The sequence below is a fragment of the Uloborus diversus genome, chromosome 10 (assembly GCF_026930045.1).
Source record: "Uloborus diversus isolate 005 chromosome 10, Udiv.v.3.1, whole genome shotgun sequence".
NCBI lineage: Eukaryota > Metazoa > Arthropoda > Arachnida > Araneae > Uloboridae > Uloborus > Uloborus diversus.
The window spans coordinates 113628334-113654113 of NC_072740.1; the positions used below are offsets into that span (position 1 = coordinate 113628334).

General features: G+C 33.0%; 1 protein-coding gene across 1 annotated transcript in view; it reads left to right on the top strand.

Annotated features, from left to right (window-relative positions):
* Positions 1-1913: 1913 nt before the first annotated feature.
* LOC129231728 (uncharacterized) overlaps positions 1914-25780 on the top strand; it is a 40076-nt gene continuing 16209 nt past the window's right edge. The window contains exons 1-5 of the mRNA XM_054866091.1: positions 1914-2018; positions 5253-5339; positions 10304-10367; positions 14656-14719; positions 20277-20357. Of these exons, the coding sequence (XP_054722066.1) occupies positions 10318-10367; positions 14656-14719; positions 20277-20357 (195 nt within the window). The 5' untranslated portion in view covers positions 1914-2018; positions 5253-5339; positions 10304-10317. The remainder of the gene's footprint in view (positions 2019-5252; positions 5340-10303; positions 10368-14655; positions 14720-20276; positions 20358-25780) is intronic.

Here is a 25780-nt window from a genome sequence, read left to right on the forward strand (position 1 = left end):
TAAATTTATTTCATTCTGTATGTAATCTTTTATAAAAATAATATATTTAATAAAAAGTCTAATATTTGATTGAATTCTAAATTTATGCATTTAAATCATTTTTATTTTTCGCTGTTCAGATGCTATTGGATTATGACGCACATGGGGGGACAGTATCTTGGCAGCCATGCCGTTTTATATTTTTAAGTATTATGGTAATTTTGTGTGTTTTTTCACCTGTTGCTAAATTTTTTGGCCACAAAGCCTAGACGTTATTACTTTCGTTGTGCCGATGAAAAAGAGGGAATAACTTTTTGCTAAGCTAGTGTCGTTGAAAATGGTGCACTTCCGTCCAGGGGACGGAATTCCGGCATTTCAAAAATTTCGGCCATCGGATTTTTTTTTTTTTTTTTTGTTTTGTTTAAAAAAAAAATCAGTTTTGAAAAATCTTTTTCATCTCTAAAAAGAAAAACAACTGTTTTGCCCTTTTTTTTTGCGGTTGTATTTGATGTCCCCCCATCGTTGATGCCAGGATGGAGGCTTAAAGCTTGCCAAAGCGTTGGGGAAGCGAGTGTCACTCCGTTTCTGAGTTTACTCGTGGTGCATTCAAAAAGTGTAACGAAACTCACTGGCTTAACGAAAGATAACTCTTCGGTTTTTTGTTATCTGTGTTCACTTTTTGAAAGATCAGTTAAAATTAAAGATGGCAGACGTTAGGTTAGCTGACGACGCAGATCATTGCTTTTTCGGAGGATATGTATGAAGTTAGTGATGAAAAAAAGACTAGAGGATTCTTCTTTTGAATAAAATAAAAAGAGGAAAATAAATTTTCAGATTCCTTTCAACTAAATTTCATCTTAATTAAGATAATTTTTTAGATGCCATCATTGTTTCTTAGCACAGAACAACAAATAGTACTTTTTTTAGAAAAGAAAAAAAAAATTTCCCACACTTTCTATTTTCTGCCCTACTGTTTGCAAAAATTGATGTATCCCCGGTACATGCAGAAAAAGTCAAGCCGACTCTTTTTGCGTAGAAAACATTTCACTATAAATGTACTAACTTTTATAAAATCAGATTTGACCTGATATAAACAAGGTATTTTTAATTATTTCTTGATGAGTTACAGTAAAAGGTAAAATGTATTTTTGATCTAAAATTTCCGATCTCCGACACATTTTTCCCCAGTAAGGAAATGATAGGCAAAGGTGCATTTAAATTATTTGACTAAAAGTAAAGTACAATGCATCGGTAAAGGCTAGTAAAATTCAAAATGCATTCTTATAATTTTTTTGGGATACTTTCGGAAACACGGTGCCACCGCAAGCGGTCGAAACAGTTGAGTCCCTGATTGAAAACGTATTGCGACTCGATCGTTTCCGAACGCTTGCGTGGCACCGGTGCCTGTTTCCGAATGTAGCCCAGTTTTCATATGCTCAGCAATAAACTCATTATAAACTGCGTATATAATAACAAACATAACATTTAAAACATAAACATTGCATGCACTGGGCGCCGCCATGTTTTCTAACTGAGCAAACCACCTCTTTCCTACGTAAGCTTCGTTACCACTTTCTTTGTTCAGATTCATATAAATAACAAGGATTAAAAATAATTTTACCAAGACTTAATTAGGAAGTGTAAAAAATATGGTAAAATTTTCAAAACGGTACCCGGTCATTGACGCTAATGTTAAAAGAACACAAAGTCTACTTAGAGCGACAGAGAACACCATGTAGTTGAAGCTACTCTGCCGTGTGCAGGTAAACGGCAGTATCTGCAGAAATAAGTTATCGAGAAATTTGAAGAAACGCGTTTTCGATTCAATACTAACAATCGAGAAATGTTGCAATTAGATGTCTTTTTCGCGCCTTTTTTTCAGCGGAAACCAAACAAGCGAGCTTGTTCAATAAAGATAACGTGCAATAGATGACAAAAATAAAAAAAATGAAAAATTTGCAGTTACTGCCCTTTACCTGCACACGGCAGTACTCTCCTGTAAAGTGATGAAAATGGACATGGTGTTGTTTCCCTCCCAGGTACAGATATATTTATTTATTCTTGCACTGATATTCAAATGCTTGCTCTTCAGGGGTCAATCCAGGATTTTTTTCCTACTACCTATTTTTGTGAAAGTATGGCATAAGCATTGTTTTTGTGATTTTTTTAAAGGAAAATTATAATTTTTGTAAAATAATATTGGAGCAACTAAATTTAAGTTCGATAGTTAAAAAGTGTAAAAGTCATCTACTAATATTCTGATTTATGTGAACAATCGCTTCAGTAACGATTATTTCGTTGTTTTAACTCATTTTTTTTGCCATTTTTCTCCAAGTGCATGTATGCAATTTTATTGCAATCTTTTAGCATCTATATTTTGGGGGCCCGTTTTTCTGACAATTTTCTGCATTGTAGTCTTGGATGCAAGACTTTCCATCTCAGGACGGATTTCCGTCGAGACGGAGTTCGGGACGGAAAGAAATTTGATGACTCTTTCAGTTTTTACTTAAAAAAGAAAGAATGAGTGTTTAAAAAATATGCTTTAATATTACTGGACCATTCCATAACCATGATGTTAAAATGTCTTAAGAGTTGAATTTAAATCACCGATTGAGAATGAATGATGAAAACATGAAATGTTTTCGGCACAGCTAAGGTTCCTGCATTTTTGACAAAGACCTGAGGAATCACTAAATTCCAATGTCATTGGATCTAACACTTGCTAGAATAGAAATATGGTGGGAGGGGGGGGGGAGAAAAAGGAAAGGAGAAAAATAGAGGTCTTAAAACGTTTATATATTGGATAATCTAAAGGGGGAGGCTACTCAAGAGTTCCAGTATAAAATATCAAAAAACTGAATTGAAAGCCATTTTTGAAGCTAGGAGTGGTTTAACATTTATCCTGTGCAAACTCTTTTAAAAATTTAAAAGTCAAAAACTTATAGGCTGTCTTTAATGATGTAAAAGTGGGGAGGGGAGGTTTTAAAAAAATGTAAAATTAGAGTCTTAAAAACGCTAATTTAGGCAATCTTTGGTGAATTTATGAGAGATGGTTTTGGTGTTCTAACATGAAAATATTTTGTACCTGATGTATTAAAATCTATTCGAGGCTGTACTTAAACGACTTAAATGAAATGCATTTGGGACCTTCTCCCGAAAACCGTTTGTAATTGAAGTCTTAAAACTTTTAGGCTGTCTTTGGCAATATCAAGAGGGAGGAAGGGGGCTCTCTTTAGGCGAAATTCCGAAACAGGAGTTAAAAGCGCAACCTTAGACCGTCTTGGGGTTCCCCTTCCCCAAAAAATATTAAAAGCTGAAGTATTCAGAACTCAGCTTTAGGAGAGGGAATTCGAAGGCTTTCTCGCAAAAATTTTTAGAATTTAAATTCATAAATCTTTGGTGATGAAAAGAGAAAACCACAAATTTAGTGAACTTAGAGGAAATAGTTAGGGGGGCTTTCTCGCCCGAAACTTTCTCTGTGCTGAAGTATTAAAATGCTATTTTGGCTATTTTTGAGTGAGTCAAGAGTTAGGGAATTCATGGGTCTTTCTCGAAACATTTTCTAAATTGAAGTCTTAAAACTTTGGGTTGTCTTTGGCGATGTGTGGAGGGGAGTTAAGATCTCTCAATAGAAAAATAATAACAAAAATGTGCGTTTAGTAAACACGATGAGGGGGGGAGGGTATTCCGCACCCCAGCCCGAAATATTTCCATTTCTGAAATTTTAAGAACTGCCTTAAAAGTTGAAATTTAGGACATTTGTGGTGAACTCAGAGGAAGGTGTTCGAGAGTTCTCTTCCGAAAATTTTTTGATGCTGAAATATTTAAAGTGCCACTTTAGGCTATATTTTATTGCTAATTTCACCACCTGCTATCTTATAAAAGAATTCTTTTTCAAATGAAGACTGTGGGGGAATGGTGCCAGTTCATTATCATTAGTCGGCCATAACCTTCCCTTTTTTTTCTGGTTTGTTGGCGCTACCTTGGGTAGACTTTCCGATCAGAACTGATTTATGTTGCAAAAGTGAAAATCTTATGTCTTAAGCGATTTCATTGCTACAATAAAAATGTATATGATCGGCAAAAAACTAATGGTGGGGAACTGTGAACGCTTTTACCACTAACCTTATCCAACATCCTCTAAAATTGCATTTTTAGAACTTCAATTTCGAAATATTGCCTAAGGAGGGTTCTTGAACTCCATCTTTCAATAGTACATTCAAAAAGTGTATAAACATTGTGAAAGTGAAATATGGAGTACAATTTCGTTTTTAAAGTTTCAATTTTGGAGTGAGCCCAGCGCACCCCCCCCCCCCCTCTTTGTCTAATATTTTTGTAGTTTGCCCAATATTGTGATTTTTGGGACTATTATTTTGAAATAATTGATGTAAGAGTCCCTGAACCCCTCCTTTCCCTGAACTTTACCAAAATGGCCTACCATAGCATTTTTGGACTTCAATTTCAAAAAATTTCTGGGGGAGAGCCCCCAGACCACCTTCCTTATTGCCAGATTTTAGGGTTTTTGGAATTATGATGTCAAAATGCTTAAAAATTACAATTTAATGGCTTAAAATTTAAATCAAACACAAATTCCAGAACTGGCATTGTTTAAATCTACAACATTTATACACATAAATTTTTCCTCAAGCCCACATGCGGGCGGAGGAGTGGGGAGGGGACTAAATTTATTCCGTCTTGAACACATCACCAAAACTTGCACCCGTGTACGCAGTACAAAGCCATGTGGGGTTGGGCCCCAAAATAGATGCTAAAAGATTGCAATAAAATTGTGTAATTATGCACTTAAAGAAGTTAAAACAACGAAATAATCGGTACTAAAGCGATTGTTCATATAAATCAGCTTAACATTTAATTTTATGAGTAAATTTTGTTTCAAATAGAAAAACAAATTAAAATGCTGATTTTTGTGAAACTTTAAATTTTTAATATTCTTTTTGTGATTGCCGATTTTCAAAGTTAGTTTTGTGAAGCTGCTGATTTTATTACTTGATTGTAGTGAAAGTACCGTTTTTAAAATGGGATTTATGTGAAGGTACTGAAAAACTGTAGTAAAATCAGCCTGTATTGGGCCCTGCTCTTAATCATATTATATTTACAGATATGTTGTATATAATATTTCATTGTTACTTCACCTTTACAGATAATGTAACAATGATTGTAAAATATATAGGCGGCTATGCACTCATGAGCTATTTTTTTCGAGTTTTCATGTTGGAAATTTTCAATTAAAAATGTCTTGATTTTCTACCCAGGGTCCTGTAAATTCAGCACCATTTTTAAAAAGTCTAGTGGGCAAAGAGTTAAAGTGGGGCATGGAATACAGAAGTGTGAATTTATTGGTGAGTTGTAAATATTCTATTTAAATTCTAAACATTTGATTCATTTGAAGTTTATTTACTTGAATAAATATTATAAAATGGAATATATTTTGATTGGATTGAATGATCAAGTATTTTTTGTTAGGTTGTAAAATGCAAATATTACAGCCTATTATGTACAATTTCACAGCTTGCAAGGTTTCTGTACCGCAATTTTTTTTATAAAGTTATCTAATGCACTTCCTAACATTTAAAGTTCTATGTTGTTAGTAAGTTAAGCAGAAAATCTTAGGATTTAATGTTTTATAGTAAATCTGTCTTCTTAAACCTGAGTGTGAAATGGTTGTGCTAATACTTAAGTTTGTGCTAATTGAAAATATCAGAAATATATCAAAATATCCGATATGTCTCAAAATATCGGATATTTTGGACATATTCAAAAATATCATGATGTTTTCCGACCCTGATTAAGAACAATATTTTGAGAAATTATGCAACTTTTTTTTTTTTTCAAATGGAATCAACTAAGGTAGGTAGACCTCAAGATTCAGAAAATTTTCAAGTGACCAATGGCCACTAGACTCAAAAAACTAGGTGGCCACCAGTTTTATCGGGTTTTGAAAACAGCGCTCTAGTACGAGAATGGGGGGGGGGGGGGGTTCAATTTGTATTTTTTGAAACAAATATTATGAAAGTGATGCTAAAGGAATGCTAGCAAGAGATATAAATTATATTAATCATTTAAATATAAGAGGCATTGGGTGATGGTTGGGAACTCCTAAAGCAATCCACCCATTTTAAAGTTTCATAAGAAAAAAAAATCATTAAGCCAAAAGTAAAGTAGTGTATGAAAGGATTAGAAAATATATTTGATAAACATATGATTTAAATTTTTTCAATAATTGAGATTATTGTTTTTTTTTCCTTGCACATAAAAATAATTAACTACAAACCTCCTCCAGTAATATACAATTTGGCATTTACCAAGAATATATTTCCAAAAAAAAAACATTCTTTTTGCATTATTTGAACTAAGAGTATGACCAAACATGGCGACTATGTTCCATACGCAGCGTCTCCATGTTAGGATGACCATGAAGGGAAAACAATCAAAGGACTGGCTATTGGGCTTATATTTTAATCTGATGCGATTGAGGATTAAAAAATTACAACAGTTATTCGAATAAATAGAAGCTAGCCCCCGTTGTTTAAATGATTTTCAGTGGAACGTATTCCTAATGAGTATTAGCGTCCACATCACAGCAGAAATATAAGATATAGTTTATAGAAATGTAGTAATATAGTTTTTTTTCTTTCTATTTTAAATGATGTATAGGATTTTTAATGAAATACAGGATTTATGGGACAACATGGAACATTGATTATGGCAAAGGAATGTTAAAACGGGGCACGCGGGTGGGGAGGGGGGGGGGGGGCTTTGTGCGGTCAAAAAAAGGAAGTTGCCTTTTCAAGTTTTAAATTAAATAATTTGTCTTCCTATTTTGACGATTTTCAGAATAAAGGCTGTTTGAGTTAATTGGGAATCAAATAGGATCGGAACGACCTTTGAGGGTTTATATAAAAAACATACAATATGGTGGGGTTTTTTTTTTTTTTTTTTTTCACTTTTAAAGAGCCAAAATTTGCATAATATTTTCACACTTTCAGAACAAGATTTAAAGCAAAACGTAAAACTGTTTAAGAAAAAGAATTTGAAAAAAGTAATACAGGTTTCATACAGTTGGTTAAAAAAAATTCCCTGACTTATCATTTTTTTCAGGTTATTTTTTAGAAAATTCCAGGTTACTCGCTTCATTCAAAATTAAGTTTAAGTAACAATATTTTCAAAATAGTCAAAATTGTTCAAAGTAGCAGGGCGTAAGAACTGAAACTTTTCCACTTGTAAAATAATAATAATTAAATAACTTTTTTTTTTTAATGTCACAAGTTTTTTTTTTTTTTTAAACATTTTGTTCAAAATTTTTTTCATTTGTTTACTATTTGTTAAAAACAAAGTACTTTCAATTTAATTTAGCATTTCTTTGATGCACGTGTCATGCATATTAGCGTTTTGCTGTAATTGGCAGCAATCTTTCTCCGCTTTTGGTTTACGATTCTTCTTTTTATTTTCTTATTAGTATGTAACACAAAACATATTGAGCAAAGTACAAAGCTATTTTTCAGTATAAATATGTTTAACTTGTTGCATTGATGGGGTCTATCATAGGCCAATGCCAATAATCAATTTTTTTTTTCCTTTGGCATATAAAGGATGCTTGAATTAAAATTAAAAATTTTCTTTCATTTACTTTCAAAGAACATTTACTTTCAATAGACATTGAGATAAATATCTAATTATGTTTTTGTAAATTTTTGTCGACTTCCATCTCGCAAACGATCAAATATGGCGACTAAGCAAAAAATTTAAGATAATGGGTAAATTTTTGAATTTGAAGCATAAAAGTAGTTATAAATAATAATTTATCCTGAAAAAAACTACAATTGTAAGACAAAATAGTCAGCACATAAGCGTCTAAATCAAGTAAAATAAAAAACAATTTCTTGAGATAAAATTTCAGATTTTTTCAGAAAATAATTACGAATTACCCGGTAAAAAGGGTACATTTTGCGTTATCAATAGTTTGCATTGCAATAAACATCCAATTCTATTTTCGGAATTTTAGGCAATTAAAAAGTCTTGTGTACTGAAAACTTGGGAATGACCAAATATGGCAGCTACGACAAAAATTAAGAAATAATTTTTTGAATTTGTAGTTTGAAAACAATTAAATAATAAATCTTCGTGAAACTACAATTCAGTTGAAAAGTTTTTAGCACATATGTCCAAGGCAATGAGGATAAGATTAACTTAAAAAAAAAAAAATTCATTTCTCAAGAAAATTACATATTTAAAATAAAATTAAAAAAAAAAAGTTGCAGTACATTTTGCGTTGTTTTCATTAGTTTGCACTTAAAGAAAACATCCAATTCTGCTTTGTTTTTGGAAACTTAGGCATTTAATGATCGTGTCTACTTCCATTTTATGATAACCAAAAATGGCGACTATGTTTCATTCGTAGCTGAAAAGCCTTTTCGATTAAAAAACGATTTTCCTAATTGACCCTACCATCCGCAGGCTTGTGCTTTACTTGCAGGAAAACATTCTTCTCCTGTTAAATTTGTGCATAATTCCTGTTCACCCTAGGAATTTTTTTCTTTGGAACTATTGAGGGGCAAAAATGGCGTCCGCGGAAGTTTTTTTTTTGGATAGGGGGGGGGGAGTCGCCTTTTTTTTATTTTATTGCCAGCGTCATTTTGCCTCGAAACTTCTGCATTTTTTTTCAAAAAACATCGATCAAAACAAAGATTAGAACTCAAGGTACAAGATTCCCTGGTAAAAAATCGGAAAAAAAATTTTTTGTGGCAAAATTTGAAATTTGTCTGACGTTTCCCTGACAATTCCAGGTTTTCCCGGAGCGTATAAACTCTGTATTAATGACCGTATTTTCCTGCGCATTATCTGCGGGCGGCATATAATCTGCAGGTTTTAAATGGGCCTGAAGAAAAAAAGCTCCATATAATCAGAGACGGTGTATAATACGATGTAAAAGAATGAAGTTTCAATTTAATATACCATTTCAGCAACTAAACTAAAAACGTGAAAAGGTAATTACTTTGAAGGCATAATCAAAATTAATCTGAAATATAATGATTTCTTCTTGAAATCATGATTATAGTAAGCTAATTACTTGAAAAACAAAGAGTCAAGACAAAGAAGCAAACGCTCTAATCTTGTACAAATGGCTTCCAAATTCACTGTATTTTTGCTTATTTTACATTGCCTGAATCGTGTAAGAGGAACATTCAAGCAACGTAAAATAACCAACATACAGGCAGGCAGTGAGAAAGAACATTCAAGCTTTGTAAAATAAACAACATTCAGTCGGGGTACGGTCTTGATCGGTGAATCTTTATTGTACTGATGCATCTGTGGAGTGGTGTGGAATTCTTTTCTTGGGATCTAAAATAAAAATAACCCCCCAAAAAAAAGTTGGCGACTGTAGACATTTTTTGGGGTCGCCAATTTTGAAAACTGAGTCGCCACGTGGCGAATGGCGACCGTAAATCTTGACCTTTAAAGGTAGGCAGTGTCTGTGTTGGGGTAAAGAAAGAGCAAAAGGTATTGATGGAAAGAATGATTTGGAACAAAATTATGAATTCATAAACAAAATTATGAATTCATAATTTTGTTTCCAAAATTCTTTTATGGCTTCTTTTGATCGAACTAATTATTTATGAACGTTCTGGTCGATGATTCATTGTTATGCCTTCGGAGTAGACTTTCTGAATTTCAATTTCCCTCTTGAGGATTTAATTTTCTTTACTGGTACTTGTCTAAAGCAATGTTCTTTTGTTTTAAATGATAAATTGTATACTATGTCAGATGGTCAAGTGTTTTTTTCTCCCATTAATAAACTTCCATTCTCTTCCTTTAAAGATTCTATTCACGCTCTTAAATGTTGTGACATTTATAGAGTTTATTGCATTTATTTTCTCGGATACACATCCAGGGTTCCCAAGGGCCCTCAAAAGTCCCTATAAAGGCCCTATTTTCTAATCAGAAGTCCTAAAAAATTAATCAAAGGCCCTATTTTTTAAGAATTTGTCTGTGTTAAATCAACGAAAAACAATTTCTCAACTTGAATTCTCAGATTTTCATGAAACTTTGAGATACCTTACTCATTTATGTCTTAAATTTATCTATATTTTTACAAAAATCTCTCATTCATAAGGGATGTGTTATTACTTTTAAGAACTTGTTAAACAGCACTTTTTTTTACTTGCCTGCAGTGTTTTAAAGTATTTCATTTGTACCTATACTCTCATTTGGAAGTAAGGACTTTAAAAGTGGCTATGAAATTTTTATGCATGCATTTTTCATTTGAATTTATAGTCACAAGGTTTTTTTTTCCCCCTCTTTATAGGGATCTTGCTAAACATGAAAGCAAGATATCAGATGTCATGGGAAACCTATTTAAAGTTAGAGTGGTGAGTAATAAATCCATATGTGTGTGTACTTGCATTTTAACTGTACAATTTTTAGGACATTCATTCTCATGTTGATTTTGTTAGTTTTCATATTAGGAATCTTTTCAAATTTTTGATGTCCTAACTTTATTGATGTATCTTACTTTTACATTTCATATGCATTTTTCTTTTTATTTTCAAGTTAATACAGTTATCAACTATTATGAGTGCTACTCCCCCCACCCCCCCCAATGTTAAGCAACCAAAACTTGTGACTAGAAGGTCCCTGTTCTGATCCTCGCTGGTCAAAATTACACTGTCTTCATTAATGGTGACTGGGGGGACGTTCATGGGTGCAAGACCTTCTGTCTCCGGACGGATTTCCGTCTTGGACAAAATTTCTGAGACTGAAGTCGGGACGGAAAGAAACTTTCTTTCAGTTTTTACTTAAAAAAGAAAAATTGAGTTTGAAAACATGCTTTAATATATTACTGGACCATTCCATAACCACGAATTTACATAGACATTCTCTCGGTTTTCCGTCACGGGCTTGTTTTGTTTGCAACGTGCTTTTGGAGGAGTGGCTTTTCAACTCACGCCGTTTGACTTTTTTTAGGTACAGCTCTGTTCATTCCAACTCACTGCATTGCAGACCAAGGAGTTGCTCGCTATTCCCCCTGATTTTTCGAAATAATCTGCTCTAATTGATAATTTAGCCTTTTCTCATGCTATTTTCGATCATCCTTTTTTTTTTCATTTGCGGGTTTTTTTTTTTTGCAAACTTAACATGCATAAATGAAAGTTATGTACGCTCTTAAGAGTTGAATCTGAATCACCGGTTGAGAGTGATTGCTGACAAGATGAAATGTTTTCGTCACAGCAAGGGTATCAATGTACCAGGTAAAACAGAAACTATCAGGCATTTTGAAGATATTAATGAAAATGGGAATTTCGGAAATAATTGAGGGGAAATTTCTATCTGGTTGGAAACATCGATGGGCAACCAGTCCTGCATTTTTAGCAAAGACTTGAGGAATCACTAAATTCCAATGTCATTGAATCTAACACTCGCTAGAATGGAATTATGGGGGGGGGAGGAGAAAGGAAAAGAGAAAAATAACGGCAGCACAAGTTTGCGAAAATACACTGCTCTTGCAAACAGTTCACAAATTAACCCACGATACTGAGGTCTTAAAACGTTATATCTTGGACAACCTAGGGGGGAGGGGCTTACTCAAGGGTTCCAGTATAAAATATCAAAAAACTGAATTGAAAACCATTTCTGAAGCTAGGAGTGGTTCGATATTTCTCCTCTGAAAATTCTTAAAATTTTCAAAGTTTTAGGCTGTCTTTAATGACGTAAAGGTGGGGAGGGGGAGGTTTTAAAAAAAATCGAAAATTGGAGTGTTAAAAACACTAATTTATGCAATCTTTGGTGAATTTATGAGAGATGGTTTTGGTGTTCTAACATTAAAATGTTTTGTAGCTGATGTATTAAAAACTGTTTGAGGCTATACTTAAATTTCTTAAGAGAAAGGGAATTTGGGACTCTCTCTCCCGAAAAGTGTTTGTAATTGAAGTCTTAAAACTTTTAAGCTGTCTTTGGGAATGTCAAGAGGGGGGGAAGGGGCTCTCTTTAGGCGAAATTCCGACACTGGAGTCTTAAAAGAGCAACTTTAGACTGTCTTGGGGGTTCGGGGTTCCCCTTTCCCAAAAAATATTCAAAGCTGAAGTATTCAGAACTCAGTTTTAGGTAAACTTTAAAAGACTTAAGAAGAGGGAATTCGAAGGTTTTCTCTCAATAAGTTTTAATATTTTCGTTTCAGAAATTTTAAGAGCTTTGTTTTGGGCTATCTTTGGATGACTTAAGGGGGAAGGGTGTAGGAAGGTTCTTTCAAAAAGTTTCCAAAATTAAAGTATTAAAACTTTTAGGCTTTCATAAGTCATGTTTATAGGTAAGAGGGGTACTATTCCTACAAAACAATTTAGAAACTGAAGCCTTAGAAATTGAAATTTAGGACGTTTGTGGTGAACTCAGAGGAAGGATTTTGGGAGTTCTCTTCAGAAAATGTTTTAATGCTGAAATATTTAAAGCACCACTTTTGGCTATATTTGAGTGCCTTAAGAGGGATGTGATTCGGGAACCCTGCCTGGGGTTAGGATTCAGTTCCCCTATTTCTTTTTTTAATTAATGAATATTGGAAAGGGTACCTTGTTTAAAAAATATATCTACTTCACTGAAGCAATTTTTTATTGCTAATTTCACCACCTGCCATCTTATAAAAGAATTCTTTTTCAAATGAAGAATGTGGGGGAATGGTGCCAGTTCATTATCATTAGTCGGCCATACCCTTCCCCCATTTTTCCTTCTTCTCTGGTTTGTTGGCGCTACCTTGGGTAGACTTTCTGATCAGAACTGATTTATGTTGCAAAAGTGAAAATCTTATGTCCCAAGCGATTTTTATTGCTACGATAAAAATGTTTACGATAGGCAAAAAACTAATGTCGGGGAGCTGTGAACACTTTTACCCCTAACATTATCCAACATCCTCTAAAACTGGAACTTCTTCAAAATATTGCTGAAGAAGGGTTCCTGAACTCCATCCCTTCGATACTGCAGTCAAAAAGCATATAAACATGTGAAAGGTAAAGTACAATTTCGTTTTTTAAAGCTTCAATTTTGGGGAGAGCCCAGTGCCCCCCCCCCCAGCTCCCAGACACGCTGTTATTGGCAGTTTTTAGGTTTTTGGCCTTACGCTATCAAAACGCTTAAATATTACAATTTAAAAGCTTAAAATTCAACTCAAACACATTCAAAAACTGGCATTGTTAAAACCTAACACATTTATACACATAAATCATACCTGCCAACCCTTCTGGATTTCCCGGAAGTTTTACGGATTTTTATGTCCTTTTCCGTTTTTCCCGTTATGAGCAAAATCTTCCGGATTTTTCTCGTTTTGTAGGAAAAATAATTATCTCGCCAATTTTGGCGCTAACGATACTTTTGTGGAATGCGGCACAGCGTTTTAGGCCAAGTAGCCAAGGAAAGGTTGCCGTAAGAGAATGGCACGAGAAGAAGCGAGGCAAGATTATGACGTCACTGAGTGATACAGCGCATGACTTCATCGGGATCCAATCAAAGCAAGCGTCGTGGCGGGCAACTAAGGGCACAATTTCGGCGCCAATTATCTTCTCATTTTCTCAATTCGAGCTGTTTTTGCTTTGTTCTTTTTTTAAGATGAGTAACAAATGTTATTTCCAAACTTTTAAAGAAAGCAATAAAAGTAACATTTACTAAACGAAAGTAATTTCAATTGATATGAAATTCATAACTAATATATTGTTAAATGTAAAGAGGGTAGGTGTCCTGTTTGATTTTATTTTGCGTTAAAATCTTGTGGATAAAAATAAAAAAAAATCTTCCGGATTTTTTTTTCTCGGAGGTTGGCAGGTATGCATAAATTTTTCCTTAAGCACCCATTCCGGGGGAGGGGGACTGAAATATTTTCCGTCTTGAATACATCACCAAACTTGCACCCATGATGATGCTTCTGGGGGTGCTGGACATGGGATTGCTCAGTTTCTGGTCTGGTTTGAAATAACAGAGCTGTCCAACTGGTTAAGGAACAAATAGTGGCAGGTACTGGGGACTCTGTAGTAAACAGTCAGAACAGTCCTAATTTTCCTAAAATTCCTAATATTTTGAATTGTAACTATAGGTAAATTAATTCATTTAAATGTCCACAAAAGCCAGCACAATACAATAAAAAAAATACTACAAAGATCTAATAAAAATTAAATATTTCATGAACATGATACGTTTAGATACTGATTAAACATAGCATAATACTCGACACAGGACACACATCCATCTTGTATGCAGAAAAATACACTAAACTTCACTAAATATTAAAAAAGTTGTCACAGATCAAGGGGGGGGGTCATGACTCACTTTTCCCTTCCCCTCTCTTTGTATCTAGCACTTCATGTAATGCCCCCAAAAATTGAATTAAAAAAATACTTACTTTTTCTCATGGTTTCAACATTTGTAAAAAAAATTTTTTCAAGCAAACATTCAAAATTTCCCCCACAGAGGGGGGGGGGGGGTTGTCATAACTCCCCTTGTATCCACCGCTGCTTATATTGTTTACATCTTGTGGTTTAGATTGTGTGTGGTAGAAAGCATTTGCCAGTCAAGGAATGCCAGTAGAATTGTCACTAGTGTATAAGAAAGCAAGCAGTAGACTTGGAAATTCATTTGAATTTATTGTCACATGCTCTTTTTAATTTATTCCCCTCTTTATAGGGATCTTGCTAAGCATGAAAGCAAGATATCAGATGTCATGGGAAATCTATTTAAAGTTAGAGTGGTGAGTAATTAAATCCATATGTGTGTGTACTTGCATTTTAACTGTACTATTTTTAGGATATTCATTAGGGTGGGCTGAAATAAGCCGAAAATTTTTTTTTTCGAAGTCAATTTTTGGATAGCGCGCAAAAGTTGCGTAGTGAGCTAGTTAGCACTCATAAAAAATTTCTTGGATATTAAAAAATATCTAGCCGGCGCTATTTGACACTGAAAAACCGAAAAAAAAAGAGAAAAATGAATTTTTGTCGAAATTTTTTTTTAAAAATAAATTTCAAATATTTTGCTGGAATGCACCGAAAATGTTATATAATGAGCCAGTTCGAGCCCATAAAATGTTTCATTGATTTTAATGAGCACTTACCGCTCCTTTCCGACATCAAAAATTGGAGAAAAATGAAAAAAATATTGAATTTCTTTAAAAACCAATGTGGAAATCATTTTTCAAAATTAAATCATAGACTAATTAATTAAATAGTGCCATTAATCATAGTAAATATTATCACGCAATAGTATCATACGTTTTCGAGAACTACATATATAGATAATAAAATTTTAAAAAAGAAATCTTCAAATTTGATTTATAATACCTCATGCATAATGAATATTATTTTTTGGAATAATATTGTCCCTTGTCATCAAATGATGGAAGTTCTTTCCTAGCTTGAAGTTTAGCACGAATGTATCCATCTCGTGCAGTTTCACCACGAACTTTTATTGCAGCTTCGGTTATTAGTTTCACACAACGTTTCACAGCTTGCGTGTGACAGGGAAATTTCTCAAAAGTAAACTCTGCAGAATGTTCTTTGCACATTTCTTTCCATTGTTGGTCTTTTAGATGCATTGTAAGAGGTGGCTCTGTTACAACACAGTTTGCCCAATCAACTAAATCAACATAATCAACGGCTTCAAAATTGAGTTTAGGACGCTCAAAAAATCGTACACCATCCGAGCTCTTCGTCTTCTTATTTCTGGAATTCAGAATGCGCCTAACCGCTAATTATCGAATGTATTTTCTTCAGTCAAACAACATTGTCAACAGTAGCTGTTCAGGATGAGCGAAATATGCAGAACTTTAAAAATTATCTCCATAACGTTGTCTGGAAACTGCCTTGCAAGAGAAATCATTTTCCAAAAATGTTGGGCGCGGTACTGGCAGTTCGGTTTCATTTTTATTTCAATCCACATTGGAGCATAAACTAAAATTACATACTTTACAAGCATTGTAAAGTTTTCTGATGGAGTTGGAGTGCCTATATGCAAGCGTAACAAACGGTTTGTAGTTGTTAGTCATCGCACATGACTGACTGAGTTTGCCTGGGCTACTGTAAGCCACGCTTGAATGCAGTCAATTTTATCAAATTTGACCACCGGATTTTTTTCACAATCTCTAAGAAGTTGTTCGATAGCTCCAGAATATGAATGAGGCCACTTTGTGCAACCGTCCAATTCCAGTATAAGATGCCTCAGTGGCAACTCATTGGGGACATTGCACACAAGAGAGGACCCCTTTAATTGCTTAATTCCCAGCTGTGGAGGTGTAGAATTACAGCATTTCTTGTCGGGGGGGGGGGGGGGTTTGTCTCTTAAGGGGACACTGGACGTTCAAAAAGAAGAAATCTTTGTCAGATTTTTGAACTTTTTATTTTTTGAATTTATTTGAATATGAGGACAATTTTGCGAGTTTTGTTTCATTTATTATAGTATAGAGAATGACTTAAAATAAGTTTCAGTGTTGTGAAATCAAATTAATTACGCAAGGGACTTTTCAAAGTTTTGTTAATTATTGTTAAGGTTATTTACATTTTTTTAAATAATTGGTCTTCGAATTGAAATTTTTTAATGAAATTTTATAATTAAGCTTGTATTAGTGTTTAAAGTATATGGTTAAAACTTCATGCAAATCCATCAATAATTAAAAAAGTTTGTTTTCAAGGTCCAGTGTCCCCTTAAGTGAGTTATAAAGTCGAGAGGAAGAAATGGCTTGAGAAAAAGAAGAATACTTGTGTTCAATTCATTAATCAGTTTAAAGGACTTCAGAGGATTCACATTTTTTTAATACTCAAAGGCTCTATTTTTCAAATATATATAAAATAGTTATAAAATAATCTTAGGAATAATAGAAGTAATTGAGCGCCGTTTATTATCCAGGAGAAACAATTGGAACCGAAGATTAAAAAATTAGCATCTTATGTAACTATTTTTTATTTGAGTGTGTGCATTTTTTAAAATTGGCGTGCAAATGTCGCATAAAATTGATTGAATTTTCACTGTTTTTTCTAAGTAATGTATTGCGTAACATTTCAGTACTTACTTATTTTGAAACTACTTTTAATTTTTTTTTTTTTTTCATTTTTCCAGTGTTTCAGTCTTAAAGGAGCGTAGCTAAATATTCTATGAAATGTATAAAAGTCTTTGAGGATTTCAACTAATTCACTGACAGATACTTCTAATGTTTGCTGAAACTAGCTTCAAACTTTTATTTTCGACCCCCACTTTTTTTTTTTTTTGAAATAAGTGCATTTTTTCCCTTTTTTTTCAGTTTTTCAAGGTCAAATAGCGCCGGCTAAATATTAAACAAATTTAGCGAAATTTTTTATGGGTAATAACGGGCCCATATAGCAACTTTTCCACACTATCCAAAAACAGATTTCCAAAAGAAGTTTTTTCGGCCCACCCTAATATTCATTCTCATGTTGATTTTGTTAGTTTTCATATTAGAAATCTTTTCAAATTTTTGATGTCCTAACTTTATTGATGTATCTTTCTTTTACATTTCATATGCATTTTTCTTCTTATTTTCAAGTTAATACAGTTATCAACTATTATGAGCGCTACTACCCCCCCCCCCCCCTCCGCCCCTATGTTAAGCAGTCAGAACAGTTCAGGGCCTTGGCGGCCTGGTCGATAAGGCATTGGAGTTGTGACCCAAGGGTCCAGGGTTGGATCCTCGCTGGTTAAAGATCCACCATCTTCATTAATGGTGACTGGTAGACGCTAAATATGCTAGTGATCACCAAGTCCTCCAAGTGAAACAATACCTCTGGGGGTGCTGGACTAGAGATTGCTCAGTTTCTGGTCTGGTTTGAAAAAACAGCTGTTTTCAGGGTCCCATCCAACTGGTTAAGGAACAAATAGTGGCAGGTACGGGGCATTCTAAGTGAAAAGTCTAAGCAGTCCTAATTTTCCTAATTTTTGAATTGTAGTTATAGATAGTCGACTCCCACAATATTGCGATTCAAGTTACGCGAAATGGCCATACGCGATTTTTTTTCCGAGTAACGAATTCTAGAGCTAACGCAAAATACCTCCTCCACAATAACGAATTTTTTTGGTAGGAAAAATCGGCTTCGTTATTGGATACTAAATACTGATTTCATGTCTTTTATTACATCCCCTTAGCGTCACTGACAGCGAAAGTTCTCACATCAAACTAGTCTCATCACGTTGTTAGTGCATCAAATAACCACTCAGTATCTTTCATTTATTTATTCTAAATATTAAAGTTGATGAAATGTAAGGGCATGTTAGTGTGCTTTTTTTTTTATCTAAGCACCAAAAAAAAAAAAAGATTACGATTCTGGATATGCTTGAACAACTACAAAACGTCGTCGGTAGCACGACAAAAAGTATATGATTGAATCTTCCATACGTACAATTAAAAGTCTAAACAAAAAGATATCTGTAAAAGTTCAGAACTTAGTTTCAATATTAAAGCTTGCAGAGTCTAAGCAAAGTAAATAGTATGAAAATGGAAGCTGCTCTTGTATTATAGATTAAAGAGATCAGGAAGAGAGGCCATTGATGCCTCGAATAGAAAACTTATTGAAAAAAAGGCGAAGCAACCGTATTTAAAAATGTGTTAGATAAAAATAATGTTCTGATTATGGAGCATAAACCATCATTTTATATCTCATAAATATTATTACTGTATTTACTCTACACAGTACTATTATAGTGCAGCATGTATTATTACTACATACTGTGTGTACCGTGTTTTATTTTGTCTTTCCCGTTGGTCATTTATTTTGTGCATCTTTAGTATTTTTAGTTGAATAAAACAGCTTTTTTTATCTTTTAAATACAGTAAAAGTTCTATTCTTTATGTAAGAAACTAATGTATGGTTGAGGAATGCTTGAAAGCAGTTTAAGGACGTGTTTACAAATGTCTAAAAAAAATTTGGTACGTTCCTAAAAAATTTGAAAAACATACATTTTTCCACAACGTGAAATTTCGACTTACGCGAGGAGTCTTGGAACGCATCCCTCGCGTAAGTTGAAACTCGACTGTACCCTAAAATTTTGATTTTTCTACCTCATATTTTGACAGAAAAAGTGCCACTGAAATTGGTTCACACTTTCTTAGTCATTTTGTCTTTTCACTTATATGCAGGGGCAGATACAGGACTGCAATAATTCAATACATTAAAATGATCTAGTTAAGTTGTTTTATAACCAGTGTCCTCAAAAGCCAGCACAATACAATAAAATTTTTTTAAAAATCTAAAAAAATGAAATATTTTATGAACATGAGTCATTTAGATATTGACTAAACATAAGCATAATACTCCCCACAGGACACACATCCATCTTGTATGGAGAAAAATACACTAAACTTCGCTAAATATACTTCACTAAATGTTAAAAAGTTTTGTCTCAGACCGAAAGTGGGGTGGGGGATCATGACTCCCATCACCCCTCCCCTCTCTTTATATCCACCACTTCATATAATGCCCAAAAAAATTCGACATTAAAAAAAAATTTGAAATTTTAACCGCAATGAGGGGGGCATGACCCTCCCTGTTTTCGCTACTGTTTATATTGTTTATATCTTGTGATCTAGATTATGTGTGGTAGAAAGCATTTGCCAGTCAAGGAATGCCAGTAGAATTGTCACTATCGTATAAAAATGCAAACAGTAGGCTTAAAAATTCAAAATTTAGCCTGTAACATATTGACTTTTAAACCGTTTTTTTTTACTTAAACCGTTTGTTTCTTATAAAAAGGATAAAAATTGTAATTCTATTAAATAGGAATACCACTGTTTGCTAGAATTATAGTTGGAGGATTGGTGGTCACAGCAGGAGAGCGGGATTGGGATAATTGTTTAACTTGAATGATGCATTTGCATTAAAACTTGTATTATTATTTTAAAAAATAGCTACTGCCATGAAATGAAAATAGTTAAGAAGTTGCTTTTTCATCTATTGTATGAAATATATTATTTTTATAGATGCAAAGTAATTTTCATTACTAGTTATTGAAGACCCCCAAGGGCAAGAGCTCCCCCCCCTCTAATTCAATGACGCAGTTTGTTCTATGACCGATCTTATGTGGTCACCCGTGCCATCGCAGCCAACTTTCTTTATTTGTTTGGGAGACTCCCGAACAATACCTGCAGTTTTTGCTTAATGTTGCAGCAAACTTTTAAATTAATATTTATGGATGTAGATTTCTGTTGAAGTACTAATTTTTATTTTATTAATTTGTTTAGTTAGGATTTTTCAACAATGACATGATTAGGTTTTTTCTTACAAAAAAGGGTAATTTTTTATTTTTAGGAGCGAGATAAACTTCAGGAGGCTTATGGCATTGCAGAACAAGATAATGCGCAAAGAGCAATAAGAGTTCAACAATTAGAAGTATGTAAGAATTTCAAATTTTTTCAGAATTTATTGTGCTCTTAATATTATTTGAGCTGCTATGAAAAGTTCATGCAATGATTGCATCACTTTGTCTGGGGGCCATTTTGAAGTAACCAGGGGTCTGGCCAGAGGATATTTGGGTCCGTTAACGGACCCTTCACAAAAATCCGATCAACCAAAACGGACCTTTCACAAAATCCCGATCAAACAAAACGAACCTTTCACAAAATCCCGATCAAACAAAACGGACCCTTCACAAAATTCTGATAAACAAGATCGGATCTGTCACAAATTGTTTATTGAAAGAGCAAATCTGAAAGCAAAATAACGCATATTTCTGAGTATAAACCGATAATTTTTGGAACCTTTTTTTAAGTCAAGTTAGAGGGATCAGCTTATACAAAATCGGCTAATTTAAAAAAAAAAATCTCTTTCTTTCCGTCTTCCGTCTTTCTTTTTATCCGTATAAAAATCACAAAGAAAAAATTTTCAAGCGAAATTCTGTGTCATTTATGATAGTCAAAAAGTTAAAATCTAAATCGCTGATTTAATTTGATTTTTGCTTCAATTACGTCGATTGTTATTAATGATATGTTTATTGTAGAGCTCTAAAATGCAATTCTAAAATAAAGGACTGAAAATAAATTATTTTATGTGCCGTTCTTTATACTTTTAACACATTCACTTTTAAAAATCGCAATCTCTTTGCATCCACCTCGGGAATAAGATTTTTTGTATTTACGATGCTTACTAATGCCTTGTGAAGAGGCAAAGGAATTAAGTTCGTTTATATTTTTACTAAAATCATTAGATTGAAAGTTTTTTTACGAAATTCATGTGGGATATTAGAAAGTTAAATTACGGAATCGCTGGCTGAAATTAATTTTCGTTTCAGCTATTTTAAGTGTTTTAATACATGGTTAATATCTGTAGTTGGCAGGGTTTGTATTTTATAAATTTTTATTCAAATCATTTTTTTTAATTAAATTTCTGAATATTAATTACTTAACATTTATAAACATACTATATTTTATACAATGAATAAAAGAGCAACTTAATAGCTAAACAGTGGTACCACTATTTCCCCTTTCAATATTTTCATACTTTTTAGAAGAAAAATTATCAAAATTTAGTTGTTTTCTATGTTTATCAGCCAAGAGTCACACAATTTTTTTTAAAAATATTCTACAAAATTTTGAAGATAAAAATAATTTACAATTTTTTCAAAACAATCCCTAATATTTAAATTAGATTTTCTGTGTTTCAATCTTGTATGAGTAACCTTATGTTAAAATCAAACACAAGCTTCACCAAAAATTGTTTGTTGTGTTTGGAGTTTGTCCTTTTGTATCCTGTAAATATTTCAATCATTTTGATAGTTGAAAGGTATTTTGGCCTTTACCACTTTTAGTCGGCTTACTATTTTTAATCAATTTCACTTATTTTTTGTTTTCAAAATAAAACATGTTTCAATGGTGAACCCCCCCCCCCCCCTTCGTATTTGAATTTGACTCTGAGTTGGCGAAAGTATAAGAAGCTGTTAATGCATATTTTACTATAAATTTAGTATGTTTGTGCATTCAATGCATTGTATGGAGGCAAAAATAAATAATACATGAGTTGTATGTATTTTTTTCTGAAATACGTCGTAAAAAATGCATCTTAAAACAAGAAACTAGTCCTTAAAAAGTAAAATGAACTCCTGCAAAACTCTTTAAAAACTCCTTACTTTTAATTTTAAAAGTTGAGTATGAACCCTGTATTACTGAAATAAGTAGCATGTTTAAACTTTAAAAACACTTTTATTGTCACTTATGCTTTTCCAGGGGGGAGGAGGGGGGGAGATCCATAATTTAAAAAAAAATTTAAATTAAAAAAAATTATTATTAGTTTTTATAAAGTAATAGCTTAAATTGTGTGTATTTCATACTGTTTTTAATGATAGAACATTCATGACAATTGTGCATATTATCTATAGTTTTTGTGCAGTGTATGAAAATTTCAATCAGATTGAGGCTCAACTGATGAAATTCTTTATAAAACAGATGAAGTTCTTTTTAAAATGAGTTTTTTTTAATGCGGTCCCTATCTACCAAACAAAAGCTGTTGAGTGTACATTTAACAAAAACTCATATCCTAAAAAGTTTATTTTTTCTCGAACCTTAACCGTTGATTTTTTAGAGGTCATCAAAAGTCATTTTCGTAGTCTAAAATGGGACTTCTGGACCTTTGTACAGTCGACGCTCATTATAACGACCACACATTATAAAGACCGTCCCATTATAACGACCAGTGGTAAAAGTCCCAACTTTGTTTCTATGAACTCTACGATAATTTGCCTTCGTTATAACGACCGTTTTGTATCGTCTAATCCAATACAACGACCGAATTCAGCGGACGCTATTTCTGGTGTTCTTTTCAATTTGTAGCTTGAAATGATCTTGATTATTGTTTACGGACATCTGCTTGAGGTTTTCAATGGCAAATTCAACTTTGAGAGGGGGTGGGGGGGGGGATTACCATTCACCACAGCTAGCACAGAAAAAATAATGGGAGAAAAAATCGAGAAATTTCCAGATTCCTAAGAAAAGGGAGTTAACAGATGTGTTCGTAGCTTGGTGTTTGAACCTAGTGCTTTTTAAGATTTGGGGTTCTCGAGGGACTTTTAAATGTTTCTTTGAAAAGCAAAAAAAAATAAAAAAAATCTTCGGAAAATGTAGTGGTAGCAGTAGTAGTAGCAGATTTCTAATTTAAAATTTCTTTAATGTTCTGTCATAGTATTTTGCACACGATTTTTCTAAAAATTCCTATGGTAAAAATAATTAGGGCATTTAACTGGAATGTTTGAAAAAAGTACCATTTTTTTGATGGAACAACGGGGCATGCATGATGACTGTATATTTTTTAAAATTATACCTCTTATAATGACCACTCGTTATAAAGACCTCTTTCTCTGGGACGGAGATGGTCGTTATATCGAGCATCGACTGTATTTTGAATTGAAATTCTAATTGAATAACAATCATGGCAGAACATTTTATATTTTGGCGTTCAAGTACAAAAGATAGTAGTCTCGCACACTAAGTTATGCAGCTGTGACTTAATAATTAAAATAATGGCAGCAGGCCGAAGTTCAAGGTCAAATGTAAAATTTTCTCATTTCAGAGGGTCATAACTCACTTAGAGGATAATAACACAAATTGAAATATGGCAAAAACTAAACACTGAAGTCACAGTAATGAGAAAATGCAGCTGTGATTGTGTCAGGGTTTAAGTTGGGTTCAAAAGTTCTTTAGCACAAAAGCTAAAATTGTGGGAAAAGTTTTAGCAAAATGCTAAAATGTTACATATTCGCATATCTTTCTAAATGTCTCAGTGTGTTTCATCTCCAGTTCAAAATAAAATTCTTATTTCATCTCTATGGCATCCTTAAAAAAATAAGTACAGCAACTTTTTTTTTTAACGTAAAATGAAAAAAAAAAAAAGGTTTTTAGAATGTTGCACTCCATTCCTCCTAATAATGCAGTTATTGAAAGTTAATTACTATCTATGCTATTGAGAAGGGCATGATGCCGGAAGACTAAGTATTGGTGACTTCGTAGTAATTTTTAAATCTTAGCTTAAGATTTAAAAAAGATTAAGTTGACTATCGTCATGCTGCTTCCTCTCTTGGATTATACATTGTTCCCCTCTCACTTTTTTTCTTAAATAATTTATTTTTTGTCTGAGCAAAAAAGCGAAAGTGCTTTACTTTGCAGGGGTCTGGCCAGAGGATATTTGGGTCCGTTAACGGACCCTTCACAAAAATCCGATCAACCAAAACGGACCTTTCACAAAATCCCGATCAAACAAAACGGACCTTTCACAAAATCCCGATCAAACAAAACGGACCCTTCACAAAATTCTGATAAACAAGATCGGATCTGTCACAAATCGTTTATTGAAAGAGCAAATCTGAAAGCAAAATAACGCACATTTCTATGTATAAACCGATAATTTTTGAAACCTTTTTTTAAATCAAATTAGAGGGATCAGCTTATGCAAAATCGGCTAATTTTGAAAAAAAAAAAGAAAGAAAGAAAAAATCGGCGCTCTTGCGATGCTCCTGCAAGCGATAAATAATTGCTACTGCCAAATAAATATAATGGTTGTTTGTTTTATCACAGTTAATTTGCAACGGTGTTGTTGTAAACTTTTCTGAGAAGGCATTGGTAAGCACTTTTCTCCACTCATGATTTAATAAACAATAATAATATATATCTGCGAAATGAACTTAGAACTGCAAAGGGATAGTAAGGGTAAGGAAAAAATATGATCGCTTCAGATAGGGTTACCAACTTCAAAACTATCACCACTTAGCGTCTGGCGTTGAACCTTTATAATGACTTGATTAGAAAATATTCTCATCATTTTGTCGGCTTGTCAATATTTGCATTTTTACGGTGCGGTGCGATGTTTAATTGTTATTTTGGGAGAAAATTATATGGGTTTTGATTTTTCGATGCTAACAAGGATGATTAACTTTAAATAAACTCTTTTAATTACCTTTTTTTTTCTTTAGATGTCTACATTTTGAAAAATGCAATCCGATATGAGAATCATATTTTGTTCTTTTTTCAAGCTAACTTCGCTTTATTAGGATTCAAATAAATGAAAAGTCTTTATTTCTGTTAGAACTCTCATATCAAGTTTTTAAAGCAAAATTCCATTTTCTGTTATGAGTCAAAAATTAAAATGCTGAATAAATGGTTTATTTTATTTTATTATTATTATTATTTTATTTTTATTTTTTTTTTGGGGGGGGGGGGGTCAACTGTGCTCACAGATATTAATCATATGTTATCATAGGACTCGAAAATGCAATTTTAAAATAATTTTATCAAAAATATTTCTTTTACAAGCCGTTTTTATACTTTTGATGCCTTCACTTTGAGAATTGCGATCTCTTTGCATTCGCTATGGGAATCCGATTTTTCGAATTTTTGATGATTATTACGCTTTGTTAAGAGGTAAACAATTGAAATATCTTTTTATTTTTGTTAAAATCACGGAATTTATAAGTTTTAAACGAAATTCTGTGCTTTTTAAGAGTGTCTTGGGTCAAAAAGTTGAATGCTGAACCCTATTCTGAATTTTGTTTTATTTATTTATATTTTTGTTACAATTATTTTAAATACTGTACAGAAATATATCTAGTATAATTTAACATAATGCAGAATGGTAAATAAATATTGATACTTGAAAGAGCAATGACCCCCCCCCCCCCCCCGCCAAATATCAGGAAAAAAATCCAGAATGATTTTCTCGTCATAGAAGAGGAAAACACTCAACTTTAAGTTTAATTGATGCAGTTTGTGCCATCCCTAAATTCTAAAATTTCGTTTTAACAAAAAAAAAAAGATTTTTTTTTTTTTTTTTTT